The 22777-nt window shown below is 40.8% G+C and overlaps 1 protein-coding gene across 5 annotated transcripts in view; it reads left to right on the top strand.

Moving 5' to 3' along the window:
* The window catches only part of mctp1a (multiple C2 domains, transmembrane 1a), a 152735-nt gene that overhangs the window by 79552 nt on the left and 50406 nt on the right, over window positions 1–22777 (top strand). For 3 of the 5 annotated variants that reach the window (XM_074670736.1, XM_074670738.1, XM_074670741.1), the window contains exons 3-10: window positions 3056–3198; window positions 3396–3475; window positions 5124–5232; window positions 6730–6768; window positions 9637–9801; window positions 10371–10501; window positions 11166–11352; window positions 18222–18315. In XM_074670736.1, the coding sequence (XP_074526837.1) occupies window positions 3056–3198; window positions 3396–3475; window positions 5124–5232; window positions 6730–6768; window positions 9637–9801; window positions 10371–10501; window positions 11166–11352; window positions 18222–18315 (948 nt within the window). The remainder of the gene's footprint in view (window positions 1–3055; window positions 3199–3395; window positions 3476–5123; window positions 5233–6729; window positions 6769–9636; window positions 9802–10370; window positions 10502–11165; window positions 11353–18221; window positions 18316–22777) is intronic. The other 2 variants (XM_074670737.1, XM_074670740.1) reach the window with 1 other exon arrangement.

Below are 22777 nucleotides of genomic sequence, written 5' to 3'. Positions count from 1 at the left end.
TGGACATATATGCGCGGATAAGATGGAGTGGATCGTCAGCGATCTGTTACTTAGAAAAAAAAAAGCTCAGGAACATGTCTGTATAAACCTTCAATGTGAGTTATTTGTCTAATTTTTATTTAGAGACGTTCACATTTAATATTAAAATATCGCACAAACACTTTTGACACAATCCTATATTATTTTTTGTTTTTCCATTTTTAAAACCAGGACAGAAAAAAAACATGTTTTTCTGTTTTTCTGTAATTCCATTTTTCAGTTTTGGTTTTAAAACAGAAAAACAAAAAAACAAGCCTGTTTTTTTCGTTTTTTTTTCTTACATTTTGTTTTTAAACAGAATGACGAAAGAACGAACCATACACGGATTAAAAATCCCATTAAAATTCCGTTCTCTCATATTCTAATTTTAATTTCAAAACAAAATCTATACAGCAAAAAATAGACCGTTATTGGTTTTCTGATTTTTGATTTGAAAACGAAAAATTGAATAACAAGTCATTATCCGTTTTCCGATTTTGGATTCTAAAATGGATATGGAATGAACGAATGATACACTGATAGGTTACCAAAGCACTCCATCCATTTGCTCCTGGTCCGGCCCCTTTGTCAAATGTTAGAACCCATTGAGGCCCACGAATCAAAAAGTTTGCCCACCCCCGATCTAGGATATTATTTTTCTCATTCTCTCACATCCTTTTCTTTCTCAGCCCTCCATGTCCCTATAATGAAGGTTTCCTGCAGCGATATGTCAAGGGCACCAATGTGTTAAAGAATGAAAATGTGCCTTGGAGTGTGTGAGGGCATTAGAGGATAATCTAACATGAAGACGTGGACATCTTTTCCCAGCAGGAAGTTGTTGGTTGACATCTTGCAGCTCTCACATTAAAGCTTGCATGCAGCTGAGAATCAAATCAGCAGTTTTTACCAAGGCAACATAAATTTAATGCTGGGTTGTTAAAAGTTGGTAATAGCACATTTGTATCAGACTCATGCAGCCATTAGTGTTTTCACTGCCTCTAATTGTGCTTTTTGTTTCCCTATTAAGTCGTTTTATGAGTCACAAATTTGCACTTGATAACTTTAGTTGGTTTTTTCCCTCTGTATATATTTCACACAGAATTAAGTCTTTTTTGACTTGTTTGCTTTTTTTTTTAAAAGAGAGTTAGGAGCACTAAATGAAGAAACACATCAGGCAGAGACAATGAAAGTGTCACGATAATGCTGTTCTTCCTTTGCTGTTCTTCCTTTCCCTCATAACCACTTTGGTAACAGCTGATAATAATATGACACTGATCTGAGAAAAGCACAATCAGCTCCTTATGGGCCCTGCTGCCTGAGTCTCTTCCCTTCATATCAACATATTGTTAAAGCTGTATAGGAATGAGACAGATGTAAAGAGAGGGCATAAAGATGAGGCAGTAGTGTTCTTAGAAGAGGATGTGTTCCACCTTTAAACAAAAACATGGTTCTTCTCATAACTGATGAGCATTTTGAGAAGTATAGGTTTTTATGACAACCCAAATGTTTTATATTTACCATGGATCTTACTCTCACACCATCATCCTAACTGATATTACATACAGCATCTATAGATTTCACTCTGGACCATCAAAAGGTTATGAGAAATAACTGTTAAAGGATAAGTTCGGTTTATACAGCTTTTACATTGTTTATGGAATGAAGTAGAACAAAATTCTCACCCAGAAGGTTTTCCTGATCCAAGCAGTGCTTCGGGAGATATTTAGATGCAGCGGACGTCCGTAAAATGGGATCCATCGGGGCATAGACAGCACAGTTCCTAAAACTGCATTACATTCATTCTATAAACAATGTAAAAGCTGTATAAACCAAACTTATCCTGAAAAACCAAAACAAAAAGCTGTCCTGAGTTAATATTCACTGTTTGTACTGTGTCTCTGTTCAGTTAGTTTATGTATGTTTAAAGCCTGTGATCAGCCCCTGCTCAGCTCCTCAGTGAACTCTTGTTTCACTATGGACGTGAACAGCCTGATAAGCCAGTAAATCTGATTACCTTCTGCACTAACAGAGCTCTGAATGCATCTTTAAGACTTCTCTGTCCCCTGTCATTTTGATTTCCGTGCAGTTAAGATTTTAACTTAGTTTCCCAAAGGAGTTACATACTGTATGAAGGTTTATCTAACACCTGATCAGATTTATTTAACAGATCTCCTTGATTTCTTATTTAGCCTGGTCTTTGTTTTCAGGCTGTGTCTCCATCTTGTCTCCATCTTATTTTTCCTTTCCTATTGAACCAATTGACTTTGCTGTGTAGTTTATGGACCTGAGGAAATGCTGAGAATAAAACAGGAATTTAATGGACAGGAGAATCAATGGTCCTTTGCAGGGCGATAAAATCAAGATTTAGAACGTTATAACTCTGTTTCCCAGTTGTTTATCATGACGGATGTGAATACATAACTAGAATAAATTGTGTTCCCTCCAGCCTGCTTGTGTGAGTCTTTACATCGACAGGTTATTAGTTACATTGTCTTTGGTGACATGTTGGTACAAATGCAACCCCAACAAGCATTATTCCATATGCATCGGAAGAAAACACCTTTTGTTTTCATTGATTCCTCTATTGTTTTGGTAGCATACAAAAAGCATAAATATGAATCAATTGCTCCCTCCACTGGTCATATCACAACACTGCAATGCATGACTTTAAGAGACTTCATCCATAGTAACAGCTTAAAGTTTTCCAGTCTTAAAAGTATTTCTACATTTTTTAGGTGTATCTACTCTCAATGCAATCATACAAAATTTAGAAGCACTTTCAATTTGATTGTTTTACTTTGCCAACACCTGAGATATATTGAGATGTTTTTGCTGCCATCATTGCTACATATCTAACCTTATTTCGAAATGCAGATTCCATCGTTCAACAAGTGACACATGAAAAGATCGCCTGTGTACATTTCTTCTTCTGCAGGACAACTTGTGTGTAGTGAATGCCTCTTCGTTTGAGTGGCATGTCACCTGTTTTATCCAGCCATCAAACAGTGTATCTCTGTGTTTTCTTTTCTCTCTGAAGGAACCAGTGACCCTTACGTGAAGTTTAAGATTGCGGGAAAAGAAGTGTTCAGGAGCAAGACCATCCATAAGAACCTTAATCCAGTTTGGGACGAGAGAGTGAGCCTTCTGGTGGAAACCCTGAGGGACCCGTTGTATGTAAAGGTAAGGGTGATCTGATAATGTCATGCTGTTCAAATATGATTTGTTTATTGAAAAAATGTTTTGTCTAAATGGACTTGGATTCACAGTACAGCTGTCACCATTTACCAGGTGTGATTAAAACATTTGTGGGAACTATTGAAAATTGTATTGTGGTGTCAAGAGTCTTGTGTTGATGGTGGATAAATGTCTCTTTGTAGGTTTTTGACTATGACTTTGGACTTCAGGATGATTTCATGGGCTCAGCATACCTACACCTGGAGTCACTGGAGCATCAGAGGTTTCTTCTTTTCTCTGTCCTTTACATGTATTGCTTCCTTCACTTCTGTACACGAACATCACTACTACTTTCTAAACTGTCTATTGCCCCACCCACTTCTGGTTATTAATCTGTGTCGTGGTAGCTGCTTTCAGCATCGCCTCAGTATGGGGGACATTGGGGGTGCTCCTTAGTCCTTTAATCCTGAGAGTGATCTCCTTTATTACAGACTTTATCACACAGCCCTATTAAATCATTTGTCTTGTGCAGTCATCAAATGTGATGTGTTGTCTCCCTCTAGTGGCAGGTTTTGATAACTCACCTATGGCCTAGTGGATCACAAAAAAAGAAAGAAAGAGGAACAGGTGTCTTCAAAAAGATCAATGTCATTTCTTTTAATATTCCTTAAGTGAGAGTCAACATGCCTCTAAAAAGGACTGTGAATTAATCGCAGCAACATTTATTATTTATAATAAATGTAGCAAGAACTACTTGCACAACCGTCAGTATTAGACTGTATTTCTGATGCACTATGTCTGATGAGCTGTCTTTCCAAAACACGAGGACTGCATATCAGAACCAAATTAATCTCAATGGTGAAACACTGAACAGAAGCGTAAAGCTGCCACTACATCCTGTGTGTTTAAGACAAACTCAAGTAACTGAAGCATGTGAACATCTTTGATTGAGGAGCTGGTGTTGACTTAGGGCGTATTCAGACCTGGACTGTTTGGTCCACTTTAAACGGACCAGGGTTCCTTTCCCACGCTGGTGCGGACTTTCCATGCAGGTATGAATAGACACAAACGAACCCTGGTGCAGACCAAACAACTGCACCGAGACCCACTTTTTGAGGTGGTCTCGGTCCACTTCCAAACAAACTCTGGTGCGGTTTGTGGTTCTTCGGTGCAGGTCTGAATACAAACCAAGGTCCATCCGAACTAACTACAGGATACATGCGCCTTTTGGGCCTATAAAGCCACCGTAACCTAACTGTCTTAGGTTCATACATGATCCTCCGTCTTCTGTTTAGCCACGTTGTTGCTAGCATGTTGTAGGTCAGGACACGCAGAGCATAGCGCCTCCTCGCTGCGATCATTCGTCTTTGCTGTTCCAAAATTTGAAACGGTGTTGTTAAGCCTGCTTTGAAGGAGCTGCTCTTGAAACTGAAAATGATTTTGCAGCTCTAATAAGAGCACAAACACACATATTTACCTCCATTTCCGGGTCTGTATTCTGTGTGCCGCCCTTTGTCAGTGCTCTCCAATGAGAGCACCTATCGTCACACACGTGGATGTGTTTACAGAATATAGTCCACTTGCAAAAAGTACAATCTGAATACGAACCACACCAAACGAAAAAAAATAAAGTCCGCTTTTAGTCCGGACCAAACAAGTGGACCAAAGGACTTTTCTGGTCTGAATACAGCCTTAAAATCAGTTATCAGGAGCAGGCCTACTGTGACACTTGTCACCATTAAAGTCATAGCCTGCTTTGTTTTTCTGCTACGGTTTTGCATAATTTAACATACATTGTGAGGTTGATCACATGTTGTTTTTGTGGCTTGCTGAAAGGAGGTGAAAGAGAGGCTAGAAGAGAGGGGAGGCATAATAAAGCATGAAGTGGGATGATTTCTTCATGTAAACATGTTGACTGTTTCTCCCTGGAGGACCCTGGATGTGACACTGGACCTTAAGGACCCTCAGTATCCTGAACACAACCTGGGCACCCTGGATCTTGCTGTCACACTGTCACCAAAGGACGACATAAGGGATGCTGTAAGAAAACTACATGATAGCACACTTATTTCTCTCCCCCTGCACACAGAATGCTCCCTCTTCTTTTCTGAATGGATGTCCCTGTAATGTATTTCTTGCACCTCTCTACATCATTTCTTAAATGTCATGCATCAATGAGGAAAGGACCAGGCCTGGTATCATATAGCCAAGTTAGTAGTTAAGTAGTTAAGCAAAACTGCAAATCAGAGTAGAAAGTTGTACAATTTTAATCATCAAAGTTCAGCAGCAGTGTTACTTCAGTTCAGTGAACTGCTTTTTTCTACATCAGAAGCCCCGGCATGCTGTGTTGAACCAGAATGAGTTGGCTGCAGTCAGCCTCAGCTGCTGGAAACTCTTCAACTCAGCAAATACATATGCATAAACACAAGTGTAATTAATATGTTCAGTGGAAAAGTTCCATGTTCAAAGAGCACTAGATTCTCCTCACTAATTATGTTGGCTCATGCCTCTGTGGACTTGCTCGATGTTTCGGTGTTGCATTTATTCCTGTTCAATTATTTGTTTGGTTAATTGGACCCCTGCATGCTCGATCCAGAACAAGGCAGAGTCATGAGGGAAATATTTTATTCCTTTTGATCTGATGTCTTAATTCTGCTGCTTCTTTAGTGCTGTAGTTCAGAGAGTCCACATTTGACAGAACAAATACACTCTATTTGGGTTAAGCATCATTTTGGATTTCTCCAACTGTGAAGAAAATGAGTACAAGGTTATACTAGCACTATTTAGATGTTGCTCTTTGCTGCCACCTACTGGTATCACAGGGGAAATACACAACTTCAATCTTCTGAATGAATCCTTCCTTACAAGGTGAATATTGTGGTCATTTTGAATGATTTTGCAGTATTAACTGTTTTTGTACAACAGGATGCACTTTCTATTCTGTTTGAGTATTAATGATAAGATTAGGTGGAAGAAATGAGCTAAGTGTAGCTAACAAATACACCTGGACACGTATGAAGGGGCGTCGCATGAAATCACATGACTACTTAATTTTGGCAGTCTTCACTTTCCTGCCTTGTTTCTATACATTCCTTCAGTTTACTGCACAGTGACTGTCTCTTATCAGGCCTGAAAAAAAGATTTCAAAATATGCAGTCCAAGCAAAGTGGCAGTTATCAGCCCCATTTGATATCAGTTTGTATGTAAGTATGTAAAAAGATGGTGATACAGTACGAGAGGAAGTTGTTTAAGTATATAAATCTTTACAAACGTGTGTGTTTAAATGTGTGCTGGCATGTCTGCTTTTGCAAACACTCCATAACAACACATAGGTAAGAGCGCTTCTTTCACACTTCTTGCTGATTTAACCTGCATGATAGACAGCTGACCCTCTCTCTTCATCCAACTTCCCCCCCTGCACCAGGCCAGGGCTAACATATAGATTTCATACACCCCCATGACCTCTAACCTCTGACCCTGCAGCTCTAAGGGGGGGACAGTGGGGGGCCCTCTGTAACAGCTTTGTCTCATTTACAGACCATGCTTTTGAGAAGGAACTGGAAACGATCTAGTAAGGTAAACTAAAACAGCATGTAACCCCCTCACCCACAAACTTCCGACTGTACTGTAATCGCACTGCACCTCACCTCTCCTGCACTCTTCACTTGTGTCCTGGTACATGGATGGAGTCTCCCTGGCCCTCACCCTTCTTTTCCTCCTCCCACAGTGGTATTAGCAGTTTTTTTCTTTCTTTATCAGTTCTCATTGTCCCTGGCTCATTTTTTCCCACAAGCTGCAATATACCACATGCTTCTAACATCACCATGACTGATGTTAACACTTTCTGGGCTGTAAATGCAACTTAGCTTAAGGCTGAACTGTATGTACTTGTGCAAAGGCAAGTCTGTCATTACTGCAGAAGTATTTTCTACTTCACTTTCTGTATTTGGAACCTTATTTAATTTTGAGACACTGAAGCCACTAACTTCAAAATCAGTCATCTGCTAACTTATCCATAATTTAACTAAAGTGTTGCTACATCAGTCAACTATCTTTTTAACTGTTCAATTATACAGTGATTCTTTGCCTGTTGAGCCTCCAATATGATGGTTTGTTGCCTCATCCACCTTTGATCTGCATGATGTATTGCAGTTTTTGTGAGAGAAAATACAGCACTTGGTTTGTTTTTAGGGGCTTTAAATGAGTCCTGTACAGCAAATTAACAGTGGAATAAAACTGTTGATTTTGGACTGTAAGGAATGATTGTAGGCGACTCTTTAACCCCTTTCTGTCAAATGATAATTGTCAGTGTTATTTGAGTTCCCATCTTGCCACATATGAGACACTGCCACCTTTTGGTTTCATGTTTTTTTGTGATGCTTGCTGGCTGTCAGGTTGAGCAGAAAGCATGCTGATCCAAGTTTCGCTTCCTCTTATCTGTGCATGCACTGAGCACTTATCTTTCATTTCAGCTAATCAGTTGTAAGCAACAATTGTATTAGAGACAGTTTTGCTAACACAGCCAGTTTAGCTCATGGTTTTGTCTTTTATGTGTCACCTCTATGAGAGTACTTTACTTTCTGTCCTTGTTTTGGTAAAAAGTTGTCATGTAGATGAAACCTAGAAACTTAGCTTTATTTTTTGTCTTTCTCCTAAATAGCACCTAGAGGTGCTGAGTGTTTCCACCCACAGACACAGATCTACATTTGAATCAAGCTTGGTCGCAGGTGGGCAGACGTCCTGCTGTAGTGTGTTTCCCCAAATCGAGTCTTTGAAGCCCTCAAACTGGGACACCCCGCCTGTGACTCGGGAATTAACTCAAACACTGACTAACTAGCTTCTGCGCTGCTTCCCCTCCAAAAAAGGCGCTGCTCCTGCGTGCTTCCCTGCCTCTGTGCTTGGCTGCAGACAGTACACAGTTATTTTTACACAACCACTTCTTTTTAATGAAGCATCTATGAATGTTGAACTCTCAGCTCAAGATGCAAAATACACAAGAAGTAGTTTGAGATGATAATTATGAGTCACAGGCATAATAAATCCAGGTCTCTCTAACTTCACCAACAGGCAAAGTACTTACTTTGGCAACTTCAAACACTATTTTCTCCATAGGAGCTGACAAAAGTTAAACCATGTGCAAGGGTGTATTAGTTGGTAAACTGAATGTTAGTATCTCTTGCTGCAAAACATCTTTGTGCATGGTCTCTCTCCTGCTGTGCTTTGGCAGGGAAGATGTGAATTCCCCATCGAAATAGCCCATGGTTTTCTGTAACAAGAAATATGCAGCAACAAAACGAGAAAACAATTAGGATTATACTTGAGTAGGACGGGAAAGCGACCTCTCATCATTACCATAAAGTGTGTTAGCGGCAAGTGAGCAGGAGAATTGAAAGAAGTGGGAGTTGGGAGTTGCAGTATGTGAGGTTGGCTATATTGCAGGGAGCCATTCGCATTGTTTAATGTCTGGAGAATGGAAATTAAGAGGCTTCGTCTCCAGATCAAAGGGCCTGCGCTCACGAGGCAGGGTTTGTTCAGAGTTTAATGAAATTCACCCGCAAAACAAAAGCTATGCTAATAAATTCTGCCTAACGAGGAAGGAGGAGAGGGAGAGGGAGAGGCAGAAAGAGAGGGGGCTGTGTTTGTTTGACAAATAAATACCCTGCTCTTTGTTTTAGTGAGGGATACTGACACGATTCAAAGAGAGGTTAAATAGCTCTGTAAGTGCTGGGAAAAGTGTTTTAAAGGGAAAAAAAAAGATTAAAAATAGGAAAAATCATCAATCTAAACTTGCAGCTCTGTCAGTTCACTGTTAGCCAGAAGCAGTGAGCGTACAGAGGTCCACTGCTGTGGCGTTATGTTGGTCTACCTGTTTTAAACAAGACTTCACATCACAAATAATGATCACTTGAAAAAAACAAAACCTTCAGTAATGTAAAAACTAATGCAGAGCGTGAGAAATATGTAAAGCAGTAACAGTTCATGTTCTCACTTTTTGGACTGTTCAGGGTCATGCTAACTGACTCTCTGGCTACGTGTTTAATGTCTCATAAACTCAAACAGATGTTGATGTATCAGGGAAGCTCACACTTCAGGAAAACTTTCTGTTGAATTTTCTCATTTGTGTTGAAGTGTTATCTTGTATGTTTTGCCTGCTCCTCTCTCTGTTGTCTTCATGTATTTGCTTATTTACCCGTTGACCAAGTTACACAAGCCATTATTTTTTTTCCCCGGGGTTAATTTATGCACATGTGTGTGTGTGTGTGTGTGTGTGTATGTTTGTGCCCATTTTCTTTGTGTTTGTATGCATTCCTGTGTATGTATAAATGTATGTTTGTGTGTGTGTGTGTGTGTGTGTGTGTGTGTGTGTGTGTGTGTGTGTGTGTGTGTGTGTGTGTGTGTGTGTGTGTGTGTGTGTGTGTGTGTGTGTGTGTTTGCCTGCTCCAGTATCAGAGTATGCGTCTGTCAGATGTGCACAGAAAAGCCCAGCTGTGGCGGGGGATAGTCAGCATCAGTCTGATAGAGGGTCGAAACCTCCAGCCGATGGACGCCAACGGCCTCAGCGACCCTTATGTCAAATTTAGGATGGGTCACCAGAAGTACAAGAGCAAGGTGAACACACTTCCCTCTAAGTGTACTTGAAATCTTTTTTTTTTTAATCTCAAAAGAGAACTTTGTGTACAACTTTGTAAAACGCTTTCAGTTAGAAATGGCAATGGAGGCATGAATATTTGTGTTGCTCAAAGTATCTAAATCAGTAACCTTCCTCTTGGCTGTTTTTCCCTCTCAGAAAAGTATCTTTTCTGCAACTCTTTTTCGTAAGAGTAAGTCTAATTCATTACCTATGAGGTAATTAAAGTTTGACCAGAAAGGCTGCTAAAGGTGGTCAAAGTCTAAAAGGAAAGTATTTCAGCCTTCGCCTTAAACTTTCAATCACTTGCATAGCTCCTTCTCAAACAAACTTTTCTTTTTGACTTGGGTCATTAAAGCTGAAAGATCTTTCATATTTTTTTAATCAAGAATTTAGCATTTGTTCACCAGTTAATTACTTCTCATCCACAAGCCCTGTGAAGTATCAATGTTGCGTTATCTGTATCAATATAAAAGTTAGTTATGTCATTAATTGTCTCATATGGAGACTCAAACATACTGTAATATATCTTTTTCAATTGTTCATTTAGACAATTCCCAAAACCCTAAACCCACAGTGGAGAGAGCAGTTTGACTTCCACCTGTATGAAGAGCAGGGGGGCTACGTGGACATCACTGTCTGGGACAAAGATGCTGGAAAGAAGGACGACTTCATGGGAAGGTACACAAGTTCCCTTCAGTGTTTCTTGATATGAAGCTATCCCAGGCTTCTGTCAGTGTGTGAGGGTGAGCAGGTGTAGCTTACCAACATTAAATTTGCCTTTGTCCTTAAGAACCTGAAAGTATTTCCAATATTTCCAATCATTTTAGAACAATACTATCATGTCCTTGTGTAGGCGTACTCAGTTTTACCTTCTATTCAGCAGCCATTGGTGTAGCATGCTTGTGCGTATAAACCCAAAAAGCGGCTCTATTTCCTGTAGAAAAAGAGAACATTTTTCATCAGAATGGAGGCACTTGAAGAAGGTTTTCTTCGAACTCTTTGACCCCAGTTCAATAATTACTATTGGGCTGCCTTGATAATAACTGGAGATATATTAAAGGAGTGCCAGAAAATCAATTCTGCTGCGAGATGATGCTCTCCAGTGTCTACGGTAAGAGTTTAATTGTGTTCGTTTTGGCTAAATTTTCTCCGGTCACTCTTATCCCACACACACAACTCTTACTGTGTGTATATATTATTATCAGGTTGTTGATGGTGATAAGGCCTATTCCAGCAGAGAATGTAAAACTCTCAACAGATTTCAAAAAACTCTGTGAAAAGCTGTTAAAAAAGGTGGCAATCAATGTGCTCAACAGCCACTTGTGTAACTCTGTTTGTCTAGGTGTACCATCGACCTGTCGCTTCTCAGTAAAGAACACACACACAAGCTGGACCTGCCTCTGGAGGAGGGTGAAGGTGTGCTAGTGCTGCTGGTCACACTTACGGCCTCTGCTGCGGTTTCCATCTCTGACCTGTCGGTCAACATGCTGGACGACCCTCATGAGAGACACCAGATCATGCAGAGATATGTGAGTAAGCTTTTCTTCAGGATAACGTTGTGGTGTTTAGAAGTTAAATTAAAAGACCTAGGCTTTTAAACGACTCAACAAATTGCTGCAATAATCCCTTGTATTTCTGACTGACCATGCACCTAATAAGTGTTGTGTTAACTGGATCAATGGCAGTTTGACGCGCATCACTTGCAAAAACAAAGAAAAATATTGTTTCTATTGAATCATGACTCAGCATGACGCATAAAAAACAACTATGTCTTTGTCATCAGACTTTGACCGTTCTAAAGTCACAAACTTCACATTTTATGAAGAATCTCACTTATTCATCAATATGAGGGTCTTTTTTTCTAAAGAAGTGTGCTGAGATGTGAAAAAACCCACCTAGCTTCAGCTGCCGTTTGAAGTTGGAAAAGACCAGAGAAGTGGCTGAAGATGATAATGGGAGGTAAAGGAGGGAAGAAACACAGAGGTTGGGAGGTCAAGGAAGACAGATCACAAGTGGTGGACATGCCACAGGGATGAGCTTTTATAACCAACTGTTAGAAAAGGACGGAGACTCAAGCCTCCTGTTTGTTTCTGTTGCTATGATTCAGACTTCCAGTATTGTACAATATTTGCATCACCATGCTGCAGTGAGCCATGTGTGTTGTGCATTTATGATTCATGCATGTGGGCTCATTTGCTTGCGTGTAGAATGTCTTTGCTCGTCAACCAGTTGTCATTGATTTGAGCTCGGTATTAAAGAGACAGAGAGAAAAGGTGTGGAAGAGGGAGAGAGGGAGAGCCCTAAGGCTCCATCTGCTCCAGAGGCCCTCCACTCCACACAATGGTTTCTGCTCATGTCTTTGTCTTAGCCTAGTTAACCCTTCACACCCTGTCCTCACTCCTTTCTACAAAAGAGACAAACTCACACACGTACTGCTCATACATTTTGAATGGATTTCATTCACTAACAGCCTGGATGAGATGGATTCTCTGCACATCAGAAGAACATTTTGTGGCGTAGTCCCTCTGCACTGCAGCCATTTTGCTTGTAGCCAATTTCAGTCAATTATAAGATCGTGTTTACTTCATGTTTTCAGTTTAATCTAGGATTAAAAAAAGATGTATTTGTTTTTTTATTGCAGCTAATTTGTTTAATTGTCCTGGAGATTTGAAGATCATTTCCCATGTGTACCACTTAGTTTTGTGTTCTTTCATAGGAGTGTGTGTTCAAATACTGCTCCGTTCACTGAATGGCCTTCTGTGATTGTGAGATTAGAGGATCTGCTCTGATTTCACTTAACACAGCGTCCCCCAGCTGGTGTGTGCTTGCGTCTTCCAATGTGTGCATAGGCACCAGCGGCGAGGCTCCACAGGCCGAACACCGGTGCCACGACCTACATAACCGTGGCACTGCCTTATTGGCTAGCCACAGGAGGTCGACTACTCGGCTCCAAGCTGCAGCAATCCCAACAGATCAGAGGGGGGAGCTCTAGGACTGAGACACACGCTGTGCCTCTACTTGCCGCCACAAAACGAGGACGATGTGTGAGTGTATGCTTGTGTGTGTGTTTGTGTGAGTGTGTGTAATAGGGGGCGAGAGGTAAAGGATGAGGGTTGCACCAGGAAGGGAAGGCGTGTAAAATGAAAAGAAAAAGCTATTTCACCTCTCTCACAACTCGTGCAGACCCCGTTTTTCTGCTCGGCTGAAGGCGAGACATTTTCCTTCCTTCGCCCACCTCTTTCTCCTGCCTCCTTCTCTCTCACACACTCCCCATCTCTGTCCTGCTCTCCCAGCAGCCTCGGCTCTTTGTCTGTCGCCACTGTGGCCCTGCCGTTAGATGAAGGGATGGAGAGATAGAGGGTGGAGGGAGGTGGGGGGTACAGATGGAGGGGCACAGCGAGGTCAGTTGGAAGACTTGAATGGTCTCTACCTATTAACATATTCCTTTTCCCCAGACTGGCCGTCTTTCAGTCCAAGAATTTAATAAAGATGTACCTTATCAAAGCGCTCTGATAAGACCAAGTACCACCACTAATACATAACAGTGCTGCTCAAAGCCCACTAATCTGCCCTGTGTGCGCGCGTGAGTGTGTGTGTGTGTGGGTGTATGTTATTATGCTCTGGCACATTTTTACTGACTGCTTTTATCAGCTTGAAATCAGCTGTCCTGCACAAAACATCCACCACTGCTAATCACAAACATGCGCACACACATTTGGACGTGTGGAAAAAACAGTTCCTTCCTGCATCAGCTGTCTAATAAAAAAAGATGGGGGTTGGTGGAGAAATACATGCACTATGCTGTCATCATCACAGCTTTAAAGAGCAGATACCTCCACAAATGAGAATGAGGAGGAGAAGACAATTGAAATCCTTTTGTTGCCCCAGCCTTCATGAGTGATGCCCGCCCTGCTCAGTGTAAAAACACACTCTGAGTTTAACTACTTGGAAGTATTTGTCAGTGGATTGCAGTGTGTGGATTTAATTAAAAGCCACCTGAATTTCTTCCCTGAATGTGGTCCTGGTGATGGTGATGTCACTGGGCTGTTTTTGACTTTTGCTCCCTCATATTTATTTAGTAGTTGTTTACCAAAGCTGATAACAGACATCTGAGTTCTGGTGCTTGTGCTGGGGCTCATCTCATGAACGTCTCTCTCATTCTCTGCATTGTGTCTGCATTGTTTGTGTGCTCAGCAGGTTTGTGAGAGCCTCCATATGCACACGTGAGAATGAAAACACATCATTTTCTTCAGCAAGCTACTTTGAATGCCGCTGATGGACGAGCTGAATGCAACATGGTGCAATACGCTCAGTGACAACTGCTTCCCATGTACTATTGCTCACTGTAACCTTTCCTTCATCCCTAATTACTGTTTCCCAGAAGTAAAGAGGGACAGAGAGGGAGAGAGACGAGAAGAACAGGAAGAGATTTATGCATTATGACGGCAAAGGAGCACACACACTAATGGCTCTTAATGGGCCTAAGGTGGCTGCAGGATGGGTGGATGAGAGAAGGAGGACATGGTGACCTCCACTGGAGTGGTGGCACTTCACCACCCACCCTCATGTAGATGCATACACACACACACCTGCAGTACCTCTCCCACCCACTCTGGTGCACTGCTCTAAGGTGAAGATTAAGGACACAACCCAGACAGGAAGTGAGAACACAGTCAGGCAAAGAGCAAACTTTTCTGGAGAGTTAAGAAAGATAGCGATCTTAAGGAAGTTGTCAGCATTGTGTTTGTATTTGAGCAACTCAAACTCATTTGATTAAACATTCCTAAAACTGCACGGCTGCTGGGCAGAAGCGCTGTATGCGTCTGAGCGTGAAACGTTACATTGAGCGCTGATGAAAGGTGACACGATGCAAAGATGACAGCGAGTCAGAAGCCTATACAGGGGCTGATTCATTTGTGTGTTTGTGTGTCTGTGAGTGTGACAGAGACGGGAAGAAGATGTCACAGTGACAATGTGTCAATCAAACACAGGACAGGGGGTTTGTTTTATGAAAGACAACTATGTCCTTCTATTTTCTCTCCTCTCTTCATCCCTCCTTATCCTCTTCATTCCACCTGCGTACTGATGGGGTGTGGGGGAGACATAAATGAGGGGGTGGGGGTGACTCTTGGCCTTCATTCATCTCTCCTTCTCTCTACCTGTCTGTCTGAGTACTACTCTGCCTGCCCCATCTTTTGCTGTCTATCTTCCAATAAGGATTTGAATCCTAGTGGAGGATGGGTGTGTTGTCTTCTCCAGTCATGGATTGAGGCTGATCCCTAAATGTCGCCTCAGGGAGAGTAGATGGTGGGAGGAAGGGACAGTGTAAGCATGACGGGTTGAGGGTGATAAATATCTCTGCATATCCTCAGCAAATGTGTCTTGTTTTCTTTTTCAGTCTCTGTTGTTATTTGTGTCTCTGAATCAGTATGGACACTGTCACCATCAGTATAGTCCTGAACACTTTTCCACTTGTTTCCACTTGTCCAGGATTGTCATGGTTTTAGGGTTTCCTGTGTCGTTCTATAGAAAGAAAAAAACTACATCTGGTCTATGTTTTTAACAGTTAGGGAGAATTTTTATTCATCACTCCTTTTCATTAAGTTCTGGAGAACATAAAAGCTGTCACATCAGTGGTTTCTATATTTTTGCTCTAACCTTATACCAGTGCTAAAACAAATTCCCACATCTTTAGGAAACACTGCTTTCTGTGTTTATACAGGTATATGAACAAAAGGGGAACTACAGGGTCTGACTTTTGGGGTTTAAAAACATGTTACAAAATTTGTACCTTTTGATACCAAACTTAATGTATACACACTTTCTTTCTCCCTCATTCATTTGTCAAAAAAGCCAAACTTTAAACAGTGAAATATCAAAATGGTAGAACCCCTAAAAGAATTTGCTTAAAGTAAAAATAGTCTGGGTGTTTTGATTGAAAGAAGTGATTGAGAATAAATACGCAGTGTGTAATCACATGTCATCATTATCCTCTGATAAGAACATCATATGACACATTTCGCTATATTACAAAGTGCTTATTAGTTGTAAGTAGCTGTGTTTATGTCTTTAGACTGTTTGTTATGCTTCACACAACACTGTGTTTGTAGTACACCAATTGTGGACCCAAAACAAATCCAGAAGGCTTTTTTCCCTGTTAATCTGGCACCAGTTGCGCGCAGGTGTGGAGCTGAATGAATTGTACAGTAAACTAGATTTCCCAGGTGATTTGGTAGTATCAGTCTTTTAGATAGGTTTTGATACTAGTTGCATTTAAATCAACAAAAAAATACAGCCATACATTTAACTCTTAGCTCGGTTATCGGCATCATGCTACTGTTGAAAAGTAACAAATTTCCTCATCAGCCTTTAGTTTGCCTTTTCCCCCTTCCTCTGTTTTTCTCCTCTCCTCTCATGCCCTCACCCCTTTTTCTTGGCTTCCCCCCAATAATCACAACAAGCAGCTGTATCTTCAGAGAGATCGTGCCCTAAAATTGAGTGTTGTCCCCTCTCTCCTCTCCTCTTTCTCTCTACTCTCGGTCCCCCTCTCTTTCTCTGCACACTCTCCCCTCTCATCTCCTTTAGAGAGCTTTTGGACAATGATATCGCTGGAAACAGGCAGAGTCTGACAGAGTTGGTAATAATGAATTAAGTCTGTAGCCTGGCCTTGACTCTGAAATTTAAATTATAATTACTCCTGTGGGGATGGAAGGGGTTATTGCCAGAGAGAGAGAAATAAATTGAAGTGAAGTGCATTTTCACTCTGCTTTTAAGACACGCCGACATGCTACTCAATTTGGCCTCAGTGAAGGTTTTCCATGCATGTGTTTATACCTGAGTACCTGGGTGTGAACAAAAGCATGAGTTTATGATTGTGTTAATGTGTGTGTCTCTTAGTGTGTGCTTACACTTCATTTCCTTGCTGTTGATCACTACAGGTCTCCTTTTATTCTTTAGGATTAAGACTCATTTGAACCCAGTCATCATTCCCCCTCATGGTTATTGAAACAGTGCACAAGCTGTACCTCCTGTGTCATTACAACCAATCAGAATGCCTCAAAGCTGCTGTATGTATATGTAAATCTTTATTTACCAACAGATGGTTAATATTCTCAACTTGGTGTGCTTGTGACTCTTATTTAGATAATTTGTGTACTGAGCTGTGTGTGGAGGTCAGTTTGTGTGTGTTTGTCTCTGACTATGATATCACTGCCAGTCACACTTCACTGAACATGTTCACTCGCCACAACATCTCTATTATTGTATTACAAGACAAAGACCTGTTTAAGTACTCTCCTTTTGGCCTCAATTAAGCAAACTAACACAAGTATTGATGGTGGATGTTAAGCCCTACATTGACTCTTGAATGATAAAATTAAGATAAACAAATACCAAGCTTTAGTGCCTCACATATCTCCCCCTCACACATTTTTTCTCTAATATTTATATGCAGAGTTTAAAGTTTTAAGAAAAAGTTCAATTCACACTGCATTAATTTAACTTGTTCTGCTGATACAACTGTTGCTATTCACGCACCCTCTTGACACCTCTCTTTTATTACAAGTGATAAAGCAGAAGGAGCAAGTAATTCATGAAGTGACTGAAAGATGTAAACACCAGCCAGAGTTTTTAATTAAAGCATTCACTCCATGTTGTGCACCAGTCTGCAGATCAGCACTTAAAAAATTGACAGTTCATGAGAATAATAGCAAAACTCCATTCATGCAAAGAAATATGATGTCTTAACCACATCGAAACACGTTCTATCAACAAAACCCAATGCAAATACAAGAAAATGGAGAAGTCACAAAAACACATCCTCAGGTTGCAGCAGTATAGGGCTTATGGCTCAGAGACCTTGAGTGAGTCTTGTCACTATGCAACAGAAAAAGGTTTACAATGTTTGGAGAATGATTTAGAAGTTTCTGATTCTTGACTGTGGCTGCATGTAAAGAGAACTTTTTATTTTGTGCTGTATTCACTGAAATGGACTGATTGTATGAGGGCTGATATCCACAGGATTTTGATACCCTGATGATTTTGTGTAAACCATGTCCAAATGACTTAAATTCTTGGTTTCTTTGCCTGTGTTCTGTTGGTTTTTACTTAAACTTTAAAAAAACATAAGTCTGATCTTTTCTAAAATCAGAGAAGTTCCATTTTTTATCTAAAAAGTTCAAAGTTTTATTCAGCTATTAAGTGAAATTAAATTTGGCCATTTGTCCCCTGTTAGACTTGACTATAAATGCCAGCTCTACATTTTCAAATAAGGACTGCTAAAGGACATATTGTACCCTTTTCTCTCTTAATGAAATGTCAGGCTATTGACCTGACTTTCTCTTTAATGCTAATCTGCCGTCCTCCCTGACCTTTTACCCCTGTTCCTGTAATGTTTCAGAGCATGTGGAGATCATTCCACAACCTGAAAGATGTCGGCGTGGTGCAGGTGAAAGTGATCAGGGCTGAGGGACTGATGGCAGCCGATGTCACAGGTAAGACAGTGGCCTCAAGTTCAAAAAACACAACTGGCAGTTCTCGTCCACTTATTCTTTTTTGCTTCATTTTTCCATTTACGCTCATATATTCTCAAACTTCAACATAATTTGATGACATGATGTTATTTCTGTAACTTTAATCCAAGTGTGTTCTCATATTTCAGTATTTTCTGTGTTAAATAACTTTATTCATTTCAGCTTTTGGATTTTAAACTCTCCATGCAGTGCTTTTACCTGTAATCTGCTATAAATCTAACAAAAGATGAAGTCAGGATGTTCTTTTGGTGTAAGATATAATACTCTGTGAGAAAACTCGGGTAGATAAAGTCTACTTTTTACAGGATGCTGAATTTGTCCCTGCACTTTTAGAAAAACATGCAGGGTGCTCATTTGAATAAAAGAGAAAAAGTACATATTTGAACCAACAAATCTCTCTTCCTCCTCCCTCCTCCTGCTACTCCTCTGCCTGCTCTCTCCGAGTCCTCCATTCTCCATTAATTCTTACTTTTAATTAGGTCTACAGTGGACAGGCCTAGTTTTTCACTCTGTATTATCTAGTTGAGAGAGAAGGAAATGTGTGTGTCTTAGTCTGTCTGAGTGTATATGTGTGTAAGGGAGAGAGAGTGTCTGGAGTTTTTACTCATTTGAAACAGTCCCATTAGCAAATACAGAGTGGAGCCGGTTGATTTGGGTTATTGCGTGGAGCGACCGGAGCAGCCGAAGTGCACGGCTAATGGCTCTCTGGCTCTTGTATTTCACTTTGAGCAGAAATTTGCTCTGTGACCTCGTTGTAGAGCTCATCATTCAGACTGAACTTCATGGAGCTCTGAAACAAAAAACCTAAAAGAGTAAAACAGGGGAAATCTGCGGTCTATTCAGAGCAAGGTTTTCACAGCGTAGTGATTCTGAGACGGTGTTCATTCTGCAGAAAACACATGATATATCCTATGAAGGCATGTTTGCATAGAAAGGCCACAGACAGTAATCAGGAAGTTAAATTCTATCTCTCCCTTTTGTAGGCTTTGTGTTTGCTTGTGTATCATTTTTGACAATGTTTTGACACTGCGACACATTAAGGTTTTATTCAGACTAAAAAATTGTTTAATTTTATGGGATTTTGCTTTCACATGGAAAAAACAATACAGTTAAAGATGTTATTACATGGGACTTATTTATTCATGTAGGAGTAGACATGGAAAAAGCAGAAAAACATGGTTTTGGGTGTGTGTGTTATTTTATTATTTCTTACTGGCAAAGGAAAAAGATGTCAAATTTCACAGGCAGTTCAATTTCTAAACACATTTTCCAATAAGAAAAAACAAAAACAACAGCAACTTCAGCCGATTCTTCCCTTTACACACAGTATGGTAAAAGGATACACAGGTAGCAGACAGGCAGCTGTTTCTAGATGGCCTATTTCTGTTTTCAGTCTGATGCTGTGTGAGAGAGGGAAAGAGAATGTGTGTGTGTGTGTGTGTGTGTGTGTGTGTGTGTGTGTGCGTGCGTGCGTGCGTGCGTGCGTGCGTGCGTGCGTGCGTGCGTGCGTGCGTGTGTGTGTGCGTGTGTGTCACTGGCAGAAACAATAGCTCTGTAAGAGCCACATAAGAGCCCTCACCACATGAACACCCTATTTTAACAGCCGGGACCAAGAGAGGGTCAGGAGCAAGGTGAGAGGAAAAACAGACGGACAGACAAACAGACAGCCAGAGGGAGAGGGAGAGCGCAGGTCAGCCAGAGAGGGAGAGTTCACCATCTCTGTTCCATTCACGCTACAAGTCTGCTCTTCTGTCTTTTTACCCTCCTCCTCCTCCCTCTCTCCTCTCTGACCATCCCTCTCTCTCTCTAATTGAAGTGTTTTTGTGGAGTAGCTCCTCTCCAGCCCGAGTAGGATAACTGAAAATAGTCTCTAAAACCAACAATCCCTTTTGTCTGCCAGCTCTTGTCCCTCTGAGTGGATGCTATACTGTAAGAACATTTCACAGGAGACACACATAGATGCAAGCACACACGCACACACACACTCACACATACACACAGAACTCTAGTAACAACACCACAGTGTGTACAGGCACAGTTCTTTTTCAATATCCAAACAAAACCTGTCAGTTAATGTAGATTTTCCATCACTTGACACATGGAGGTGTCCTGTAGATAATCTTGTGCAGCTTATTACGGAGATGAAGAAGTGGAAAATAAGTGCAACAGAAACATGATTGATTTACATTTTAAAGTCTGACTTATAATTAATTTTGATTATTCAGGACCAGTGTATGTGTTCCCTCTCTAACCTCAAATTCCTTGCTAACTCCAAGTTTCCTGCGAGGCAATTACAGCACGCTCCCTCGTCTCTGTGCTGTATTCATCCTCCACACTTATCTCAGGGCGCCCTGAAATGAGTTTGAGCCCGCTCCTCGCTGAAAACCATCTTCCGGCATCGCAGAGACAGGACCCAGAGGGGGGAGGAGCTTTGCTCGGACATTACCTGGATGATCTGTGAGTGGCGCTCAAACCTGAGCGTGTAATTGGTTAAGACAGCCGCCTCTGGTGCTGGCGGCCAATAAGGTGAAAGTTCATCACCAATGACAACTGGCTCTCTGCGGCAACACAGCCTGCCATGTCATTAAAAACGGAATATTAGAGAGAAAATGGGGGAGGGTCGGGTTCCGCAGAAATAATTTCCATCTCCTAATTTGGGTGATTGCATTTAAATTTCATCAGACCTGGTTTATGGGGACAACATCATGATCATCATGCTATGGAAGCTGAGGCGTAATTACAGACAATTTCAAATATTAACTGGTCTGAAAATGTTGATGTGAATGTGCTTCAAAACACATTATTTTTATTAGTTTACAGTTTTATTTCTATTTTTTTTTTTTTTTAGATAAATCCACCAAAAGATTAATATTCTAACATATTTTACTTTGTGTGTTATGCAAATAGTATATATAGTTGACAAAAGAGATGAAGATGCATTGGACAGCAGCTTTTTGAGTCCATTGTCTTTTTTTTCTATTTTAATGTATCCTGTTTTCTGTCGTAGGAGTCACAGCTGTCAATATCCACTTCAAACACTCGACATCAATAGAGCGCCACAAACAGATATGAAAGGCAACACCTACGGCTCAGCATTGATCACAGTGACATTTACTTTGCACACCCACTAAATGTCCTGCCCTTGTCACAACATTTGAAGAAAATCACACCAATCAATGACACACACACACACACATACACACACAGGCACACACACACACACACACACACACACACACACACACACACACACACACACACACACACACACACACACACACACACACACACACACACACACACACACACACACACACTCTTTTCCTGTGACACACACACAGACGGTAGCACACAAGCACAAACACAAAGTGGCAGGGGGTCTGAACTCAATCCCAACTTTATTGGGTCTTATTATGCAACACTACAGCCTTACTAATATTTCAATACTGTCAGTATTTTCTATGAGAAAGCATGTGGGACATATTTTTTTAACTTCCTGACCCAGCCTTTTCAAGTGATAAGCTTGAACAAACAGCGCAGCGGCTCCCAACAGTTTTAATAAAAAATAATGATCAAAGCCGGCATTAAGAGTTTTGTTGTTTTTAGTTCATTTCGCGGCAGACGAAGGGAGGTGGGCTGGCAGGCATGGGGAGCTGGTCTCACTCCTTTCTGTGTACAAAGAAAACTGAAATGTGAGATGTTAGTAAACAAATAGAGAATATATAGGACACTACTGGGTTTGATTATTATAGTACAGTATTCTATTCTCAAGAGGAGGAAATAATTCTGTGATTATGTTTGTTTCTCTCTGTAGTCTCTCTTCCTCTCTGCCTGGTTACATAACTGTTGTAAATCCTGAATTGAAAGTTTTGTTGGAGTGAATTAGTATTACTGAATATGATTTATAGTGAACCATATATCATATTTATGTTCAATAACATTGAAGGGTGCTAAAAGTTCTCACGGTGTATTAAAGTTTTATCTTGTGAGTGACAGGCCACTCAAATAATTTCACGTGTTATGGTTGAGTTTTTAAAATGATTTATTTCAGAGATGAATCTATATTTTGTACCATTTGAGTTTCTTGTATTCCCATAGAATTCTATGTGTTGTTTTTATTAAACAAGTGTTGCTGCTGGTTTGAAAATGTTCAGCAGAGATTTTCCTTTAATTTACACCTGAGATAGATTTTTATTAGATGAGAAATTATGATCAAGATGAGTTTTTTCTATCGTACTTCATCACTTCATATTTCTTGCCTCCTCTTTGCACTAATCACAAACCATGGTTTGTCTCGCACCCCTGCCTTCATCCTCCACTCTGAACGGTCTTCTGAGCCACATCCTCCTCTGCCTTTCTCCGTACCATCCTTTTTTAAAAGTCTCCTCTCTCTTTTCACCCTCTCGCCTCCTCCTGGTGCCGG

The sequence above is a fragment of the Halichoeres trimaculatus genome, unplaced genomic scaffold (assembly GCF_033239565.1).
Source record: "Halichoeres trimaculatus isolate MK-OKI-2021-1 unplaced genomic scaffold, fHalTri1.1 fHalTri1_scaffold_5, whole genome shotgun sequence".
Taxonomy (NCBI): domain Eukaryota; kingdom Metazoa; phylum Chordata; class Actinopteri; order Labriformes; family Labridae; genus Halichoeres; species Halichoeres trimaculatus.
This window is presented reverse-complemented; position numbering and strand designations above follow the sequence as displayed.